The following is a 21,294-nucleotide window of genomic DNA, read 5'->3' on the forward strand; positions in this document are numbered from 1 at the left end:
ATAACTAGACTGTAATGGTGTGTGTTGAAAGCTGTGATCTTAGTTCAAAATTGGTGGAGCGAGGCCATTGCAGGAGCACGATAGGCAGGTTAGCATTATTATTTAACATCAACAACAACAACGAGTGCTACCGACAATAATGAACGCCATGAACTTTGCTTTGAGTGGTATTAACAGCAAATACCGACGAACAACAGGGTTAAAATAACATTAACCAAACCAAACCCAACCCTCCTTCTTCAACTCTGCCCTCTCTTATATTCCAAACGTTGTTTGTTATTGTAATTAACGGACCGAACCATTGGACTCTCTCTCTCTCTCTCTCTCCTCTATTCTTTGCCTTTGGGGTTTTAGGAGACATCGAATCACTCTGTCGGAGAGAGGGTCTTTCTGGCTCTCTCTCTCTCTCTCTCTCTAACTTTCTCTCTCTTTCTCTCTCTCCCTCTGAGCCCAAAAAAGAAAAGAACTTTAGCTCCTACTATGTGCTTCTTGTACTCGAAACAAACTCATCGACCTTCACTGTAAGTGCCACCAAATCCCTAATCTTTTTTGAGCAATTTCTCACTCTCATTTGAATCCCTAATCTTTCATAAATGTTCTATCTTGCTTTCTTTAATGCCAGTTTGTTCACTAGGGTTTTTGATTTCTTGATTTTTAAATTTTTTTTTTTTTAATATTGTGTTATTTGTGATTAGTCTTTGTTAGAGAGTAGCTACTGTGATCATGCTATATCAGCTTAGGGTTTCAGCTTTTGGGTTTTTTTTTTTTGGTGCTTGTTTCTTGTTATGCTGTTAATGTTGTTGTTTGATTGAGCTGAACTGATTTTTCAATTGAACTTAGTGTTTTGAAAGTTTGGAACTTTGGGTTTTATTTATTTATTAAGTTGAATGTACTAGCTAGCAACTTTTGTGTATGTGGTTTGAATTGTATATGATGGTTTTTTTGGTTCAGGGGATTGAGGTTGTAGGGGGGTGCTTGGATGGCGTGGCCGGAAAAAGTTGTTGGGAATGGGAGAGAGGGTGACCCGGTTAGAGATAATGGTTTCTTGAATGGATCACAGTCGTCTCCTAGTACTAGCAGCTCTCTTGTGGGGGTTGTTCCGCTGCACAAGAGGTTTGAAGGGAAAGATGCCATTGCTTATGCTAACATTCTTCGCTCGAGGAACAAGTTTGTCGATGCCCTTGCTCTTTATGAGAGTGTATTGGAGAAGGATAGTAGTAATGTGGAAGCTCACATTGGTAAAGGGATATGCTTGCAAATGCAGAATATGACAAAGCTTGCGTTTGAAAGCTTTGCTGAGGCCATCAGATTGGAGCCAGAGAATGCTTGTGCCCTTACTTATTGTGGTATTTTGTACAAAGAGGAGGGTTGCCTAGTGGAGGCTGCTGAGGTATGCTTATGACAGTTAAGTCACTTCTAGTTCTATCATGGCAAAAGAAAGATTTTTCTGTGGTAACTTTTTTAAAATTTTGGATTAATCAGTTTGATTTCACTATTAAAAAACTCTTTAATTTCATGTGCCTCTTGCATCTTGGCACTTTAACATCAACAAGAAGGCTGTTTTCTACTAGTCCAGTAGTTATCAATAGCTTTTATCTGAAAGGATGAACGTACTTATCAGAAAAAAAAGGAGGATGAATATATGAAATGTGAAAAGAAAAGCACCTGGAAGAATTCATATCAATACATATTTGCTGATTTGGCTTTTCTCCTATATGCTGCCATGTGAGCTAAAATTTCTCCTAAACGGGTAGATTTAGTGTAGATGCTGAGACCCAGCCTACTCCAAAGCAGACCTATATATTGATAACATTTCAACATCGTGACCTTTCTTTTTTATATCAATCTTGCACTTCATTGAAGTGAAGAGAAAATTTTCATGAGTTGTTTAATTTTGGTATCGGTGTCTGCTAGATGTCTGTTACATATTGGGGGCCAAACTTAGGATGAATAATTCGGGTTATGGCTGAGTTTGGTTTTAGGTATCATGATTCTAGCTGAGCTCAAGTCATCATCAGCTTTACCTAACTTGACCATTTATCAGCTAATTCCTGTAACATATTGTGCATGCCTTATTAGCAGTCATCGAGAATGGCCCCATAGGTAAAGGGAGGAGGGTAAGTTTATGGGTTCAATCATGTACAGGTGCATGGGTTGTTTTTACCTATAAAAAAAAGAAAAGAAAGTATCTATGATCACTTTAATTTGAACTTGATCTACATATTGCATCGAGCAATTAATTGCAATTTTATACTAGAGCCATTTACTGAATTTTGTAGCTAAGACTTGATCAATTTGATTTACAGTCGTATCAGAAAGCTCTGAGAGCAGATCCCGCATACAAACCAGCTGCAGAATGCCTAGCCATAGTCTTAACAGATATTGGAACTGGCTTTAAGCTTGCTGGGAGCGTTCAAGAGGGAATTCAGAAGTATTATGAAGCACTCAAAATAGATCCACACTATGCTGTAATTTCATTAACACTCTTTCTGCTGCTGTCTGCCTTTCTTTTTTGTACGCAAGCAAATTTATAGTCTTTACACTTTGATACATGCAGCCTGCATATTATAATCTTGGTGTCGTCTATTCTGAGATGATGCAATTTGACTTAGCTCTTAATTGCTATGAGAAGGCTGTATTGGAGAGACCTATGTATGCAGAAGCATATTGCAACTTGGGAGTCATATACAAAAATCGTAATGACTTGGAGTCCTCTATTGCTTGTTATGAGAGGTAATCTGCCAGAAAGCTGTCTGCTGGGCCTTAAAAGTTTTTTTTTTTTTAATTAATCTTTTTGGATCTGAGCTGGGCCTTGCATGTGATTTCTGTATTTTTCTTTTCATGGGTTTACCACTGCTGATGCTACATGTGCTTAATTGCCTTGCTGTGTCAGGTGTCTAGCTGTATCACCAAACTTTGAGATTGCAAAGAATAATATGGCAATAGCCCTGACAGATTTAGGAACAAAGGTGACTTCTCATCCATTTATTTTCATTTACTTCTTGTAACTATATCTGAATTTGCATTTTATGTACTATGTTGTTAACTCCTGGTCCTCAAAGTTTAAGCTTTCAGAAATTGCGTCAATAAAGTATATTGATTATTGAGTTCACAGATACACTTGCACTCATCCTCCCTATAGGCCTGTCCAACAATCCTGAACCAACCTTAGGTCTTGCTTATACAGAAAAGAAGAAACTGATAAATTGGGTGGCACTAATACTTAAACCAAGGACCTTTTAGATAAACAGGGTTTTGATACCATTTTAAAAACTACCAACCCCAAGGGTTAACTTGCAATTTTTTCTTTTACCATTGTTAATATCTGCTAATGCTGGCGGGGTTTATGGTTGTTGATTGGCTGACAAAATCCCATTTTTAAGTTTGGGCCAAGGGACATAGCATTCTTGATGTTGGTTGGAATTCAGAATAGATTGTAACCTTGTGTACCCTAAAAAAACTAAACATGGAGTTATCTAGACATACAAGGGAAAAGACTGCATTTCACTCTTAGTGTTGTGAATCTAGAAATGGATAATACTACTTCTTCATGGCTTAGAATGTCTCAGAAGAATAGCAGTATAAGTTGTGGCGTAATTCAATTTGTAGTCATTTGTCACTATTGAAAGAGATCAACAACTTAAAGGAGAGACTCTGCAACCTCTTTCATGGCAAAGTCCTTTCAAAATTCTTCACTTTCACTTTGCATCTTGCACTTAGATCCTAGGTTGCACCGACACGCCATTTTTGGCAACGTGTCGGTGTCCGACACGTATCGGACACCGGGACCGGTACGACACGTCCGACACGCCAGCAATGAAAAAAAAAAAGAAAAAAAGAAGAAGAAAATCACAGATTTTGAAACCCACATCTCAAATTCGAAACCCACCCTCCCTCTGACCTCTGCCCGCTGCCGCTGTCCTCTGTCCCTCGCCGGAGCTAGATCGGGCCGATCGGCGAGCTCCATTGACGTCGATGCCGCCCCTGTCCCTTCCGATCTCTCTCTCTCTCGGCGTGGACAACGGGTCCAACCACTTCTCTTCTCTCTCTGTTTTTTTTTTTCTTTCTTTCAGATATTTGGGTGAATCTGATTCTGAATGGGTTACTATTTACTAATGCGTTTTGTGTTATAACTTATAACGCGTTTTGTGTTTTTTTTTTTTTTTTAATCCCACGTATAAGTCACTGTGTTATACTTATTATTATGATTTTAAAATTTTTTTTTTTTGTTTCTTCACTCAGCCTTTTATTTTTCCTTATATAAATTATAATGTTTATTATGAATTTAGTGATTTTTGTTTTTGTGTAGTCCTTACATAATTTAAATTCTAGATATAAATGTATTTTATGTTTAAAAATATTAAAAAATATGTCTAAATATAAAATTTAATTAATTATTTAATTGCCGTGTCCACGCCGTGTCGTGTCCTTATTTTTCAAAAATTGCCGAATCCCCGTGTCCGTGTCCGTGTCCGTGTCCGTGTCCGTGTCTATGTCCGTGTCCGTGTCGTGTCCGTGTCGTGTCTGTGTCTGTGTCTGTGTCTGTGTCTGTGTCTGTGTCCGTGTCCGTGTCCGTGTCCGTGTCCGTGTCCGTGTCTGTGCAACATAGCTTAGATCACTAGCCCTTACCTTTTCCTGAAGAAACATGGTTGTCCTATTTTACTGTAATCATAACAGTAAACGTGATAGTCATGCACTTGCAATGGTTGCCGTATCCATGATTGTGCTATTCTTTTACCATTATGTGTTGGCTAAATATCCTAATATGTAGTCCTTCCACAGATTTTTGTTTATAGATTTCTGTTTTCTTTTGTGTTAGCTTGATATCCTAACAGGTTCTCTGTCCCCTGATTTTTGTTTGTGGATTCTGTTTTCTTTTATTAACAACTGTTCAATTGTTCCATGTGTGATATTGGATTTGGCATTTTTTAGGTTAAATTGGAGGGTGACATCAATCAAGGTGTGGCATATTACAAAAAGGCTTTGTATTATAATTGGCACTATGCTGATGCTATGTATAATTTAGCGGTTGCTTATGGTGAAATGCTTGAGTTTGACATGGTAAGTGATTCTTGGGGGTAATCTATTTCTCTCTCTCTCCAAACATCAAGTTCATCCTTTTCTTTAGGTTATATTGATTGGCTGTAGTTGGAAAACTTGAGATTCAATAATTAGTGTCTACTTGTGAAGGCTATTGTTTTCTATGAACTTGCAATCCACTTCAATCCCCATTGTGCGGAGGCGTGCAACAATCTGGGAGTAATATATAAAGATCGAGACAACCTTGATAAAGCTGTGGAGTGTTATCAAGTAATTTTTCAACACTTGTGCAAGACATCTCTTCTTTTTCTTGTTGTTGTTTTTACTCCCCTCTTCATGTGTGGGGTCCATGTCTTTACCATAATCAACATCCTCAACATTGTCCTCGTTATTTATGATCATTTGCAGTTGGCTTTGTCAATCAAACCGAACTTCTCCCAATCATTGAACAATCTTGGTGTTGTTTTCACTGTCCAGGTTTGGTTTTGAATTTCTTCCTGATGATTGATATGTGAAATGTCCATAGTCTAAGACAGTCAACTACCTTCATTATTGGCAGGGTAAAATGGATGCCGCTGCGAATTTGATTGAGAAAGCTATCATTGCAAATCCCACATACGCAGAGGCATATAATAACTTGGGTTAGTCTGTTGTCTGCCTGAATGTTTTATTTCTGAAATCCTTTGGTCCTTAACTCATTGGATTATGTGCATGATTTGGTATAATTGATTTTCCTATGATGTGAAAATAAGTGTGTTAGTTCAGTTTAAGCTAGTTCGTGTTGGAAATGGTTCTAGTATTAGGTTGCTGCAAGAAATGACTTATTTAGGTCTGATGAACTGTAGATTACTTTGACAGTATATCTTTGGGTACGGGAATTCTTTTTCAACTTAATTGACTACATTATAAGAATCACCTTTGGCAAGGAATAAGAAAATCTGGTCTGCCTACCTAAACCCGACTGTAATATTTTGGCTGGACCAACACTGGGTACAAGCTTTTGTCGTCGAGTATTTCCTGTTCTATCTATATGTAAGTTAATAAGGTATAACTGAAGGGATGGGTGCTTACAAAAAGCTGGAGAATCTTAGGGCAAGAACTCCGGTGGGGGATTGACCCAAGAGCTGCTTACAAGCTCATTGTGAATTCACAAAAAAATCTCCCCTGAATCTAAGTAATGTAAAGATCAATTTGGGGACAAGGCAGATGCCATGCAGAATGAATTTAAAAAACCAGGATCATATAGGATTTTCTGAATAGTGTAATGTAAAGTGGGGTGCCTAGTCTTATCATGGTGACTTAAGGTATTTTGGAGTTTTGAATTAATTGGTGTAGTGGATTAATACCTTTTTATTTTTTATAAGTGGATTAATACCTTTCTTCTTCTTCTTTCTTTTTTCAAGGAAGGTTTTTTTTTTTGGCTTATATTATCTCTTATCTTTCTGCTATTTCTTTTCTATCTACTTCTGTTATAAATTTGTTCCTCTGTGTCCTTTGTAGGGGTTCTCTATAGAGATGCTGGCAACATAACTCTCGCTATTGATGCTTATGAGCAATGCCTTAAGATAGATCCTGACTCTCGAAATGCAGGCCAGGTATTGTCACTCATGCAAATTAGCTCCTGCACATCTTAGATGCTTGTTAAGTGTTTCAAACTTTTTCATCACATAAAAAGTATTGTTTTGAGTGTTTTGTTCCTTTGTAGTCTTAATTTTCTTTCAGAATAGTAATATTACTTTTCAAAAAAAGAAGAGTAATATTTTAATGTGCTTTTGGGCACACAGATTTAGAGCGGACTTATTTTAATGTGCCACAGTGATATGATTATTTTGGGAGGATAACTGGCATTCAAATGTAATTGCACCGATGGAGATGTGAATTTATTTAATTAGGCTTAGCTGCTTATTGTCAGAGCTACTACCTAATTTATTTGAGTTACTATCTTGTGCCTGTCTTGTGTTTGGCACTTGTACCAAACAAATACTGTTACTCTCATCCCTTACACTTCATTTAGGAGTTCATAAAGGAAAGGAATGGAATTGAATAGAATGTATTAAAGGAAATGAAAAGAAAGAAATGGAATGAAATGCAATTAACTAATCTTATTTGGACTAAAAGAATGGAAAGAATGGAAGAGAATCATTTTATAACAATAATTTTATAACAATGTTACTATTATACTCCTATTTTAATATAAATGTTTGAATGTATATGGGTATTTTGGGAGTTTTAGTGAAAATTTCATTAAAGTTAATTCTATACCCTCTAAGTCCTCCCAAGGGGAAAGAAATTTGGAGGTTTCAAGGGAATAGGGAGGTATGAGTGTTTCCATCTACCATTCCATTCCCTCTCACTTATTCTCCCAAACAACCAAACAAGGGAATTGTCTTTCTATTCCTCCATTAAAACTCCCAAACAAGGAAATGGAACCTAATATTCCAAAATAATTCTTTTTATTCTTTTCCTTTCCCTCCTTCCAAATATAGTGTTAATGTTGTAACTGGCCTTTTGATTTGTTGTGAGTTTGCTCATGCCTTATGGAGTGAAGTGTTTACTATTTTGGGATCCATTGGGTGTTGCTGGATAAGGTAGCATCCCTTCTTTTCGGTTGGGGAAATTGGTTTGACAAGCATTCCTTGAATGTATAGAATTTGGTGTCAGCATGCGTGATGTGATTAGTGTGGAAGGCATGAAACAGTCGCATAGTTGAGGAGATTGAAAGATCTATTGATCAATTGAAGTCTTTGCTACTCCATACTTTGTTTGATTGGTATCGGCATGGGGTTTTACTATTTGTACTTCAATTATTTGATTTCCAAATTTCCCTTTGATTTTCTGTTTGAGCTGATTATATTTTCTAAGCTGCTTTATGTTCATCATTGTGAACATAGAGTAGCCCTTTTCATTTTCAATAAAATTCTATTACTTATCTAAAAAAATAAATAAATTTGTGCTATAACTAAATCACGAAGTTAACAGGTTTTTTTGTAGCCAGCAGTTTCAAAATATGATTTTTTTTTTCTTCATATAGCATTTTCAAATTTTTAATACATATTGCCCAGTTTATGGTAATTTTATCTGAGGGCCACATGCCTGTGTGTTAATTCTTTGCTAGAGTTGTCTTTTTTTGGTGGTTGGGCCCCCTTGTTTAACCGCATTGTTCTTATCTGTGGTTGATTGACCATTTTTGCAGAATCGATTGCTTGCAAAGAATTACATAAATGAAGGACATGATGATAAACTTTTTGAGGCTCACAGGTTTCATCTGTCTCTAATTAACTGTCATGCATTTGTTCTTCATTCTTGGATGACTAATATGAAATTAAAATATATTTATTATAAATGTATGATTTATTCGTAGGATCATAAATGTAAGAATTTTTATTCCTGCATCACCAGAAATGTTCTCATGTTTTCCTTGGGAGTAACTTCTAGTTTTTCTGTTTGTTTGTTTGTTTTTTTTTTTGGTGTGCACGCGCGTGCGTGTGTGTGTGGGTGGGGGGGGGGGTTGGTAAATCTATTTTGTGGTGATACGTAACGCACTTAATGTGCTTTTTAAATGTTGGAAAGCAAATTTTGGTTGAGATAATAGTATCATCTCTTTGGATGTCTGTTCCACTATCTTTCGTGGATTGTTTGGAAAGAACATAATACTCAGACTTCTGACAGAGTGGAACATATGGTTTTTTCAATTAAAAAGGGTTGTATGACTGGATGCGACCAATGTAGCTTTTCATCATGAACCTATGTAGAGAGGCCTTCACCCCCTCATTTGGCTGATGAATCTAATCATGAGATTCATCTGTCAGCCCTGTTTTAGAATTCATATAATTTTTCTTTAAAGGGTTTTGTATTTCTAGAAAGTCATTACATGTTGCTGTGAGCATATGCACATATGTTAAAGCAGCAACTTATATTCATTTTAATTGGTGCTTTATATTCATATTGTGTTACTGAGCCATAAAGACCAAGAATTTTTGGGTCAAGACAAGTAGCACACTGTATTCACTATTAAACTTCACAGAACTAAACTGAGCATTTTTAGAATATATATGTGTGTGTGTGTGTATATATATATATATTCTAATATTTGGTTTTAACCAGAAGCCTGATTTGAAAATTGTGAGGTTGGTTGTTTCTTAGTTTACAATTTTGACTGCAAGGTTAAGATTTTAATTTTTCTACCTTGAATGCATCTTTTTTGAGTTCTATTGAGTAAATTTACTCTGCAAGCTGCTAGATGGACGCCGTTTTATATGTTAATCATTTGCCCTAAATGAAAATCTCAGTTGGAGGTCAGGGACACTTCTCAGTGAACTGCATTAGGAGTGTCACCACCTGATTTAGAATAAGGGATCTCATATAAATTGATTTTGACACAAATTCGATTTGTATTTGGTTTGCAAGTGGTGGTCCCTCATCTCATTCAATTGCATGGGTTTAATACTAGAAAATTTTCTAGCTTTGATCATTTTCATCTAAATTGAAAGCCTACATGCAGGGAGTGGGGTAAGCGCTTCATGAGGTTATTTCCACAGTACACATCGTGGGACAACCAGAAGGATTTGGAACGACCGCTTGTGATTGGATATGTTTCTCCTGATTTTTTCACTCATTCTGTATCATATTTTATAGAAGCCCCCCTAGTCTATCACAACTATGAAAAGTACAAGGTGGTTGTTTATTCAGCAGTGGTGAAGGTATTATCCTCTGACGTACAACCATATTATTGATGTTATGCTGTTTGCCAAACTGTTGCAATCATTTCTATTTCCATACATCTATTTTTTGGTCTCCTCTTTGTGTGGTTTCTATATGTTTGATTGCTTGGATTTCAAAAAAGTTAATTGCTTCACTCATGGCACCATTTCTTCATCATTTTTATGGGAACCCATTAGATTGCCCAAAATTTATGGTTTGATCCTTGGAAAGACAGAAGTACCACTGCTGGCTTCACCTATGACAATATCATCGTGTTTTCCTGATTAATGCTATTGCTGCCACTAGAATTGCCAGTCTTCGCTGTCAACACTGTTGTGACCACTATTGCATGTGGCTATTGTTGCCTCTGTTCCTAACGCCATTCTAAAAATGACCAGTATAGCCTCCATCACAACCACCGGGCATTGTTAGCATTATCACAACTTCATCTAATTTTTACCAGAGGCACTACTGCTAACTCTAAGACAACTGCCATTGCTTCTCAACATTGATGTTAGCACTCTGAAGTTCACCACCACAACTGCTACACAACCCCCATCTCTACTGCAGTCGTCACTACTGCCATCAGTGCAGCCTCCATCATTACAATGATTTTATTTAACACTACCAAAGTCTCTGGCATCACTGCCTCTATCTGAGAAATGCCCTCCATTTTCTTTGAATTCTTTATTTTAAAATCTGATTAGTAATTACTAGAATTTTGAATTTTACACTTAAATTAATTTAGTTTTACAGTAATATAAAATTGATGCCTATATAATTGAGAATGCAAGCTCATGCATTATTCAAACTTGAGTGAATTCTTCAATGCTTATACTACATGCTGGTCTCCACAAGTCATTATTAATTCTCATACAGAGCATTTTTTATTTAAATGATGTTACAGGCAGATGCAAAAACTAATAGGTTTAAAGAAAGAGTCATAAAAAAGGGTGGGCTATGGAGGGATATATACGGGATTGATGAAAAGAAGGTGGCAAGCATGGTGAGAGAAGATAAAGTTGACATCCTTGTAGAACTTACTGGTCATACAGCTAACAATAAGTTGGGAATGATGGCTTGCCGACCTGCACCCATCCAGGTATGTTGGAGGCTATTGTACCTCTCCTATGTTAATTTTTTTATAATGGAGAAGTTTCAAAGCTTTTGGTATGATTAATTTTCTTGTTATTGTTTTTGTGGAGCTGAAATGATTGAAGTGTTTTTAGAATACCTGGGTACTTGCTAAATTGATACACCTGTTATTGTCTTATGAAAAGCCAGTTATTGATTTATTTTATCTTCTGAACCTAAATACGATACAATGCCTGTCGCCAAAAAATATTTTGCAACTCCAAGCATACAGACTTGCATTAAGCAATGATCAGCTCGGTTTTTTGCATATTGTATAGGATGATTGCTTCAAACTGTTGGCAGTCTAATTATTCATTTGTCGTCACTTGGAGAATGACAAGCATTGATGGTCCATGGTCTTGTGTCCTTTATATTTAAGATCAAAATTTGGCATCATTTTGAAGTGGAATGACATATTATGCATATGCAACAATGGTATGCATCCTTTGGTATGCTGGTCGTTATACATATAAAATAATTGACTGTTGTTGAATTTGTAGGTGACTTGGATTGGCTACCCAAATACAACCGGTTTGCCTACGATTGATTATAGAATCACTGATTCACTGGCAGATCCTCCTGATACAAAGCAAAAGTAGGTCTTAGTTCGCACATTTCCATGTGCAACTTAACGCACTAAATTTGATCTTTGAGGTATATTATTCCACTTTTCTTATAATGATATTATTAATAAATGGCAGGCATGTTGAAGAGTTGGTTCGATTACCAGAATGCTTCCTTTGTTATACACCTTCCCCTGAGGCTGGGCCAGTCTCCCCAGCTCCTGCTCTTTCCAATGGCTTTATTACATTTGGTAGCTTTAATAATCTAGCTAAGGTATTGGTTATACTGGAATGAGATCACTGATTTACTTGAAAATGTATATTTATTGAAGTCCAACTGATGTTCTGATGTCCTTTGATTTTGTTCTTTATCTTCCTTTCTATTTGTTTGTCCTTCATCAGATTACCCCTAAGGTGTTGCAAGTTTGGGCAAGGATTTTATGTGCTGTTCCAAATTCTCGCCTTGTGGTGAAATGTAAACCTTTTTGTTGTGATAGTGTAAGAGAGAGATTTCTTTCAACATTGGAGCAACTGGGTTTAGAATCATTACGTGTTGATCTTCTGCCACTGATTCTTCTTAACCATGATCATATGCAAGCCTATTCTCTTATGGACATTAGGTAATTAAATCTTCATTCCTTAAGCCAGTAACTTTACATTTTGTTTCTTTAGAAGCCAGATATTTTTTACATATTATGGACTTTTGTTTATATAATTATATCTTTTATTAATAATCATTATAGTTTTTTTTTTAAAAGAAAAATTATTTAAAAGGTTAATACAACTCTTGCCACTCAGATGGGATTGAACCCATGACCTTGCTCTTTATCCTTTTTTGGGCTATATTGGATTTAATTTGTTTTAGTTAGTGGCAGTTTTCATTAACTATTAGGACTTGACAAGGGTGCCTTTCTAGGACCTTTTTTTTTTTTTTTACTAGGACATCTGAAATGGCAACTTTTTAGAGCAAGTGGAAGGCAAAGAAAGCATCAAATGGAATGAATTTGATAGCTTCAGCTTTCAATTCTAGAAATTTTAGTTCACTCCCATTATGGCTTATGTCCTCAGAAACCACCTTTAGACCATTATAAAATGCTGCAATTATGAGTTCTTAAGTTTGTTCTTTTTTACCGACCTCCTTCGTTGTGCTTACAATTACAACATAATTTTGTGCCTGAACACCAGAGGGGGGTTGTGATTTGTGGCCGACAGCTAACATAAAACACCTGTCCAATTTTTATGAACAAAATGTCTAATGCTTGGCATCTGAGAGGAAACTATAGCATAATATGTTTTTAGTTGAACAGTATAATAGTTTTTTCTGATGCAATTATTTTTTACTTACCAATTAAATAAAAAGTGAAGTATCTGAATTGGGCAAGGATGCAAAGGATGGAATATATTAGACAAACTACTACTGTCAAAGTGACAAACCTGCTGTGACTTGTATAATCAATGAGTTTTTTTAACAGGGAATTTTTCTCTGAAGTTTTTTGCATGCTAAATGAATACTAGCTCAAATGGCACCTCTTCCTTCCATCTATAAGAACTCGGTGGAGGGTGAGGTCAGGTCCAAGATCCATTGGATGTGTATGTAAGTGACAAAATAGAAAAAAGTTACTTGAAATATTTATTTATTATTCAATGAATCTAATGAGTGAGGTGCCAAAGTCTGACAAAAGTTCTTAATTCAGTGTACCATATCATTCATTTTAAGAAGTGTGTCCTTCACAATTTCCTCTCCTCATTTTCTATGGTTGCATACCAATGCCTGAGTTTATTCAGCATAAAATGTACATACCAATCTCAGAGATGCTTACATTAGTTTATTTAGCATATAATGTAAATATACAGAAATTTTTTATTTCTTTTTTCATCTCCTATCCTACTTTTATACAGGACTAAAAGTAGCTCTTTGTTCTTCCTCCTTTAAGTGATATGTGTTGGAATTGGAATTATCGTGTTTTCTATGTCAGATAAAACAATTTTGTTGAAAATCAGTGACAATAATGTCCACTTAAAGTTCCTTTCTAGTTACTGTGTTTGTCGTGTATAACATGCTGCCAATTGGACTACAAACCATGTATCTTGTGGCTTCTCATATGCATGCTATATAGGGATTCTTACTTATGTTCTCTTTATGTAGCCTGGACACTTTTCCGTATGCTGGAACCACCACAACATGTGAGTCTTTGTACATGGGAGTCCCATGTGTTACTATGGCTGGATCAGTGCATGCTCACAATGTTGGTGTGAGTCTTCTCAGCAAAGTTGGTGAGAACCTTTTCCCTTTCCCTTTTTGTTACTGTCCATCTTGTGTCTCCTAAATTTCTGTGATATGCCTACTTGCATTTGATTTATGTGCATGATTTGTTGAAAAAGACAAATAGGACCATATTTCATATTTTGTATATGACTAAGAAGGAAGTATATGTCTTCCATGCTTTAGACACCTGTGATTAGGAAGGGGAGCACCAAGAAGGTGCAATTCTCTGTTTGCATTCTGTAAGAGTGTAGATGTATATCCTTTAAAGATAAAAATTTGGTAACTCCAAGCCCTAAAATGTATGTGTCAACAATTCAACTCTTCAATAACAATAATTTAATAGTGCATCTCAGACCAGGTAATACCAAGTGGGACTAAAACAAAGGAATAACAGGCTGGCTCTGTGGTTCAGATTTTCAGCCTTTTTTTATTGCACTAGCAGTGGTAGAGTGTATTTATTTAAGATTTTTATTTCCCAAACATCCTAATTAAGGTGGACTTCTGGCTGATGCTCTGTAGGTTTGGGACATCTGGTTGCCAAAAATGAAGATGAATATGTCCAATTGGCACTGCAGTTGGCCTCTGACGTTACAGCCCTCTCAGATTTGAGGGCGGCTCTCAGAGACCGTATGTCTAAGTCCCCTGTCTGTGATGGAGAAAACTATATCCTTAGTCTTGAGTCAACATACCGAAACATGTGGCAGAGATACTGCAAAGGCGATGTGCCATCTTCACGGCACATAGAAATGCAACAGCCTGTGGTTACTGAAGAACCTGATGTTAAAAATTCAGAGCCAACAAGGATTACAAATACAAGAGAAAGCCCTCCTGCGTCTATCAAGAGTAATGGATATAGTCCACTTACATCATCAATGCCTAACGTTTCTACTTGTGAAGAAAATGGGGGTCCATTGAATCAGAATATTAACTCAGGCAAGCTGAGCTGAGCTGAACCTGAATTTATCTGACTAGTTATTATCCAAGGAATTTGCTAAGATTGGATTGATTCAGTGGTGTATTACCTTTGTTGGGGTTATACTACTGTGGTGTATATTTATAGTTGGCTGCTTCTGCTGAAATTGAGGGTGGGTGGTAACTGTGAGTTGCAACCAAGGGGCACCTTTCCATAGGATCACATTTTTTTGGGGAAAGTATGTGGGCGGTAGTCGAGAGATTTGATTTTTTACGTGCAAGAAATAGGATATAGGGGAAAGCAAAGAGGTGATGGTGACATTAGCTGATACTTAGCTGTATTGCAATTTTTTTAACCTGAATTATAGAAATTAGTTGTGGCTTGTAAATTATAAGGAAACCTTTTGCTTTTGCTTTTGCTTTTGCTTTTGCTTTTGCTTTTGTTTTTGTTTGTTTGTTTGTTTTTGGTTTTGGCATGGCTTGTTTATTTGATTATGAATTGACATGGATAGTCAGATCACCTAGAGGACGAATAAAGTCCTTTCAAACTTTTGGGTTCACATTGTTTAATTATGTAGATGGAAATGGTGATGTCAAAAAAGATGGCTTGCAATGCAGTGGCCAAAAAGGCCAAAGTTAAAAATAAAGGATAAAACTTAACTAGAGTTCACTTTAAAATTTTCTAAATTTCAAATACATGATTGTATTGATTAATAATAAAATACTGAATTAAATTCAATGTAATCTTAATTTACAAATTTAAACGACGATGGACAAACTTCTTGCAAGGGCAAATGGACAATAGTGCACCGAGTTAACATGCGACCTGCTAAAGCATTTATTGCTAGTGGAGGGTTTATTTTTTTGCCGCACCTTTAGATGTTGAATATTTGATGCAAAAAAAAATATAGGAAGGTAGAAGATAGAAGAAAGTCAAATCAAGAATTAAAATTAATTTTTAATTGCATTCTAATTTTGTGTTAAATGCCATTAATTTTGCATTCTATATTTTAAATGCACTCTAATTTCATGTGAAGTGTCATTTCAATTATACTTTAATCATGTATTAATTAGGTTTACATTCCTTGAGCGTGTAGGGGTTGCCACCCTCCTCTCCTACACATTTTTTCTCTCTACTCAAAAAGAAAAAAAAAATGCAATTCAAATTTATTAGGTTTCTATGTAAGACTGAATTATATTCTATATAATATCTAAAACCTGAGCTATTATTGTTATTACACTTATTGAATCACATCGACGTAGCATTTTAGTCCACTATGATTCACTCGATCCACGTATGGCAATTAGGTCCAATTTGATCCACAGTCTACCTTGGTCCATTAGGTTAACTAGTCCGATTCTGTCTACCTTGGTTCATTAGGTATATTTCGGTCCAATTTGATCCACATCAGTTAATTCGGTCCATATTAGTCCATTTCGGTCCACTTAGTCCCATTTGTTCTATTTTGGTCCATGTTTTATTCATAATAATTTCATACCAAATCTTAGGTGGTACGTTATTATTAAATACACCAGGGAAGAGAGAGGGCTTAGTGGTGACTCTTCTTCCTCAGAGAGAGAGAGAGAGAGAGAGAGAGAGCAAGCATTTGAGTTGAACACTCTTCAAATTCATATTCAAAAGCAAAATCTCACTTCTCTCTCTCTCTCAATTCAAAAAAAACTAAGTGTATTGTTTCTTTCTTTATTTCAAATGGCTAAATCACTTTATTTGACACCACATATTCTTTTTTTTCTTCCAATGGTCACGTTTTTATTTTTTGGATCGCATTCTATTAATCCATCATTTTTATGGCCCACTAATCCTCCTCCTCTTTTTACCATTTTTCTTTTATATATATATATACATCATTCATATAAAACTTGGAATAACCAATAACTTTATAGTTTGAAGTTACTTCTTATTCTTATAGCGAAGAACTTTAGCTTCAATTCATATAAAACTTGGAATAACCAATAGCTTTATAGTTTAAAGTTACTTGTTATTCTTAAAGTGAGGAACTTTTTGTGGGCAATGTTATAATTGGGCACGAGCCATTACAAGTGATAAAAAGATTCTTAACCCCCTCACATTTTGTGTCCATTATGAATTGAAGCCAAAGCTACTCGCTTTAAGAATAACAAGTAACCTTAAACTATAAAGCTATTGGTTAGAGAAAAAAGTGAGATTTTGCTTTTGAATTTGAATCTAAAGTGTTCAACTCAAACGCTCTCTCTCTCTCTCTCTCTCTCTTTGAGGAAGAAGAGTCACCGCTAAGCCCTCTCTCTTCCTTGGTGGTTATAAGGTAACCCTAACCTAATTCATACCCATGTTTTATTTTCAATTCATGTAGCAGTATGTGTCATAAAGAGTGTGACTATCATTACTTTCCTTAATATTCATGGGTCACTCTAGCTACTCCTTTAAAACAAAAAGGGAATTTTTTTCATCAACGTGAAAACTCTGGTTGGACAAACAAAAAAAAGGCATGGAAATTTGAAACAATTAGCACAAGACTTTGGTCTTTGGCTAAAGTTTTATAGAATTCTTATGTTAGGGAGCCATTTGAAGTAAAACCAAAGCTCAGATATTTTTTGATTACTCGTAGTTGGGGAAAGGAAGATTTAAACATTGGATGTCTCAGTTAGGAATACCATGAAATGCCAGTTAAGTTGCTACTTGCAAGGTCTTGGCCAAAGGTTAAATATTTGAGAACACTTGGTTAAAATTATAACAAAAAATAAACCCTGAATCCAGGCAGATACTTTCCTACTTAAAAATTTTCGAAACTTTCTGCCCTACTATTCTATGAAAGCATTCCAAATACAATGTTTTATCACATTTCTGAATGGTACAAGATATTCAAGAAACCGTTTATTAAAAAAAAAGAAGAAGAAGATATTCAAGAAACCCATCACTTGAGTCTCGACCATTTTGGAACCTGAAACATGTGCCTCAGTAACAGCAACTCGATATTAATCTTTGACCAATGTCCGTAGTATCTTCACATCATGGATGGGTCTGTAAACACAGCATGTATCACAAAAAGTTAAGTCTTTAAAAGTGTAAAGAAGAGCTCAATTACCAGAATAAAGTTACAACACAGTAAATCTGGGTGGAACCTATGATCTATATGCCTTGATTGCATTATTTTGTAAATCTAGCCAGGATATCATCTATCAAAACTAGGAATTTGCAATGCCAAATTGTGATTTAGTGATTGTCACTTCTGCAGACTGAAGATATTTGAGCTAGAAATGATTGACTAAACCTATTAGTAGGTCCCCTTTAGTCACTAAATGTACCAGAAGTGTCTATAGCCAATATTGTTCCAGCATCCAGCTTGATTCTGTAGCTTATAATTAGTTCTCTCTAATAGAGCAGTTACATTTTCACTGAAAATTTTGAGAACTAGCGTCTCGGCTTTATCTTCTTTTTTTTTTTTTGATAGGTGTCTCAGTTTTATCATTCAGCAATGTATTCATAGAATCATAAAGGGTCCTGCCTATAGCACTTTTTCTAATAATCGCCTATATTGCTTATTATTTTAAAGTTTGCTAACTTTGTGACCTAACAATTTGAAAGGATCACAACCTCACTGAGCTATCTTCCCACAATAATTACGTACTTCTTTGTTGTTTGTCTTTTCAAGTAAAGACCTGTTTCAGTCTTCTTGGCCATTGGATTATTAGTTGATATGAACTCATAGAAAACCAATAGAACATTGGGAAGATTAAAGATAGATGTCAACTGATAAAAATTAAAAATTTCCACTTGTTGAGCCCTCTTATTGAGGAGTTTGGACGTGAGAAAGAGTTACAATAACAGTTAAGTAATTAAGTTCACTTTTCCCATCAATTGTAGCTTTTGGGATAGAATTTCTTATTGATAAGTTTCATTTTTCAAGAGGGACCAACATAACACCATATTATTCTCTTAGTTTCCACTTTTCAGCTTTCACAAGCAACACAAGGCTAGTCTAGCTGCACTCAGTTTTTGGATTAATCAGGGTGAGGAGGCCACATTATTGGGTTTCAGAGCAGTGGCATGCTTAGATGATTGTCAATATTCAAGTTTTATTCTCTAGAAACAGTTAGGAAGCATCTAATATGTATATAAAAATTCATATCCAAATAACAATGCTGCAAGCTGATGTAGCCTGTGTTCTAAATCAAGGCACTTAAAGATCAGGGATATTTCTAAGGAAAACATACCTGTCATTATTATCAGTTTGGACACTGCCAAGTCTTTTGATTATCTCCATTCCCCTACAAACTCTTCCAAATATGGTATGTTTTCCTGGACAGTACAGATACATCAGTTCAGCATTATGAGCACATGAAAAAAAAAAAAAAGTTTCGATATATCAGACAAAGAAAGGAACAACCATGCTTACCATTTCAACATGAAACACTCATTAATAAAAAATATATTTTTGAGGCAGCCCAAACACATTGTACAGTATAAAAGCTAATAGATGTCAGAAATATTAGCTGCTCAAAAGATGATATTTTATCCTGAAGTAGCCCTTTTGTGGCTGAGTTGTAATTTGGCATTTACTTTGGCCTTGTAGGAAGGGATAAAAAAACTAACAGCTTAAAGACATTTCAAAATAAGGAAAAAAAAAAAAAGGCCCCAAACAAAGGTGTAATAACTTCAAGGAATTAAGGGGTCCATTCTTGAATAAGTGTTGAAGCTTTACATTTTATGTCAACAGTACAAGCATGGTTATTCTGCAACTTAATCATACCAGTAATACAGTACCACCTATACCAACCGCATGGAAAAAAAAGGTTGAACAAATTTTCAAAGAGAATGATCGAACACATGCAAGTTGTAACAGGGCAGGATCATATCATTACCGTCCAGTGATGGACATGGAGCCAGGGTTATGAAGAACTGACTTCCATTTGTATTTGGACCAGCATTTGCCATGGACAAAATACCGGCCCCAGTGTGCTTCAACTCTGGTTTAATCTCATCATCAAACTTTGAACTGCAAAGCATCACAGAACAAGTCATACAAGAAACCCCTCTTTTTTTGGGGATAAATAACATAATTTATTGAAGAAAAAAGACAATGTATACAGGACATATACTAGAGACCATTATAGTCAATGTGTAGAGTACAATGATCAATGAAATCCACATACAAGAAATCCCTCATAAATCATACATAATATGACATTCATTCACAATTTTTAGTGATCCATTGTTCTTAAGCAGTATTGGAATCAAACTATGGTCTAAACAATCACGGAACAAATTTGATAAGAGGAAAGTGAAAAGGGATTTAAAATACACTATCATATATTAAAGCTAACTCCACCTGTATCTATACCCAGTATCATATATTTTATTCGCATTCAATCCCAAACCCCAAAAAAAGGAGTTAGAGTTGTGGTAAGTTGACAGTGAGCATAAAATTTAGTCACCACTATATATAGTGCGCGGCTGACCCTGATTAGTATGTTTAGGATCCATAGCCGACCCAATAGTTTTGGGACTAAGGCTTGATTGTTATCATTTTACTATATACTAAAACTAACTTGGAGAATAATTTTCCAGAAACAAATTTGTCATAAAAGATAGAAATTCCCAAAAAAAAAATTAAAATTAAAATCGAAATTTACCCATATATGGATTCTCCACCTCTTCCTGTTCCAGTGGGATCCCCACCTTGCACCATAAAATCCTATTCCAAAAATCAACCAATGTCTATGTAAACATTTACATTCCTCAACAAAACAAAAAGTACAACACAAGTACAATTTTACAAGAGAGAGGGACCTTGATGATTCTATGGAATTTAACGTTGTCGTAGTAGTTCCTGCGAGAGAGTTCAATGAAGTTCCTGCAAGTTCTCGGTGTGTGCTTGTAGTATAGCTGTGTTTTACATGACAAATTTAAAAATTTAAAAAAAAATTGAAGTTTGAAACCTAATAACACTTTGCATTTGTATGAAAAAAAAAAAACTCAATCTAGTACTTTGTCTGATTTTCTATGGCTTTCTGAGCAACCAAACAGAAGGTAATTAAAAAGAAAGGAAAGTACCTCAACGGTGAAAGAACCCATGGAGGTTTCCAGTGTCACCTCCGGAGGCCCTCCTTCCGCACTGGCCCACATCTTCTAGAGAGAGAGTGAGAGTGAGAGTGAAGTGTGAAGACTGAATTCAAGAGCTCGAGTTCTTGGTCTCAGCTCAGGCGAAGGTGTGAATTGCAGGGTCTGAACTCTGAACCCAATTCTAAATACTTGGGTTCTGTGGGCTTTCTTAAATGGGCTCAATTTTGGGTCAGTTTTAAATATTTGCAAACATGGGCCAATGTAATTTTTTTTTTAATATTCCATTTTTTTTTTCTTTGGTGACTAAAAATAATAGATAATAATAATCCCATCCTTTGATTTTTTTTTTTATGTTGCGTGTTGATTTAATCTCTACATTTGCTTTAAAAATAATAATAATAGATCGCTACATGACTGTGTCTTATTGATTATTTTGTTTTCACTAGTTAATTTTTTAAATAACATCAATTATCACATCTTCTTTTATGTGGTGCATTTGTGAGGATACTCCAACTTTGACGATTTAATTAACTCATCTTACTTTCTAAAAAAAAAAATAGATGGATTTGATAAATGAAGGTATAATTTCAATTTTTAAAGATGTAATAATGTGATAG

At 35.5% G+C, this 21,294-nt stretch overlaps 2 protein-coding genes across 3 annotated transcripts; one reads left to right on the top strand and one right to left on the bottom strand.

Annotated features, from left to right (window-relative positions):
• Positions 1-287: 287 nt before the first annotated feature.
• LOC142610280 (putative UDP-N-acetylglucosamine--peptide N-acetylglucosaminyltransferase SPINDLY) lies at positions 288-15,033 on the top strand. Of its 2 annotated transcripts, XM_075782059.1 has the most exons (18): positions 288-521; positions 952-1,390; positions 2,307-2,468; positions 2,558-2,733; positions 2,894-2,969; positions 4,933-5,061; positions 5,191-5,310; positions 5,449-5,517; positions 5,600-5,681; positions 6,541-6,635; positions 8,234-8,298; positions 9,542-9,740; positions 10,649-10,843; positions 11,376-11,470; positions 11,577-11,712; positions 11,841-12,058; positions 13,585-13,712; positions 14,224-15,033. In XM_075782059.1, exons 2-18 carry the CDS (start codon positions 980-982, stop codon positions 14,649-14,651), a joined length of 2,784 nt encoding a protein of 927 aa, XP_075638174.1. In that variant the 5' UTR covers positions 288-521; positions 952-979; the 3' UTR covers positions 14,652-15,033. The 2 variants fall into 2 exon arrangements, with proteins under 2 accessions (XP_075638174.1, XP_075638175.1); XM_075782060.1 differs by lacking the exon at positions 288-521 and having other exon boundaries at positions 1,264-1,404.
• Positions 15,034-17,265: 2,232 nt separating this feature from the next.
• On the bottom strand, positions 17,266-20,834 carry LOC142609720 (peptidyl-prolyl cis-trans isomerase CYP18-2). Its single transcript, XM_075781423.1, has 6 exons — positions 20,669-20,834; positions 20,405-20,500; positions 20,248-20,309; positions 19,477-19,610; positions 18,829-18,913; positions 17,266-17,635 (listed from the first exon to the last, which is right to left on the bottom strand). Exons 1-6 carry the CDS (start codon positions 20,738-20,740, stop codon positions 17,590-17,592), a joined length of 495 nt encoding a protein of 164 aa, XP_075637538.1. The 5' UTR covers positions 20,741-20,834; the 3' UTR covers positions 17,266-17,589.
• Positions 20,835-21,294: the final 460 nt, after the last annotated feature.

Source organism: Castanea sativa, chromosome 9 (genome assembly GCF_040712315.1).
Source record: "Castanea sativa cultivar Marrone di Chiusa Pesio chromosome 9, ASM4071231v1".
Lineage (NCBI taxonomy): Eukaryota > Viridiplantae > Streptophyta > Magnoliopsida > Fagales > Fagaceae > Castanea > Castanea sativa.

Coding starts and splice junctions, on each gene's coding strand:
- LOC142610280 (XM_075782059.1), top strand. CDS start 980: ATGGCGTGGCCGGAAAAAGTTGTTGGGAATGGGAGAGAGGGTGACCCG. Junction 2,970..4,932: donor TGACAGATTTAGGAACAAAG/GTGACTTCTCAT, acceptor GGCATTTTTTAG/GTTAAATTGGAGGGTGACAT. Junction 10,844..11,375: donor GCCGACCTGCACCCATCCAG/GTATGTTGGAGG, acceptor TTGAATTTGTAG/GTGACTTGGATTGGCTACCC.
- LOC142609720 (XM_075781423.1), bottom strand. CDS start 20,740: ATGTGGGCCAGTGCGGAAGGAGGGCCTCCGGAGGTGACACTGGAAACC. Junction 20,310..20,404: donor AATTCCATAGAATCATCAAG/GTCCCTCTCTCT, acceptor TTTTTGGAATAG/GATTTTATGGTGCAAGGTGG. Junction 18,914..19,476: donor TCCATGTCCATCACTGGACG/GTAATGATATGA, acceptor TGTACTGTCCAG/GAAAACATACCATATTTGGA.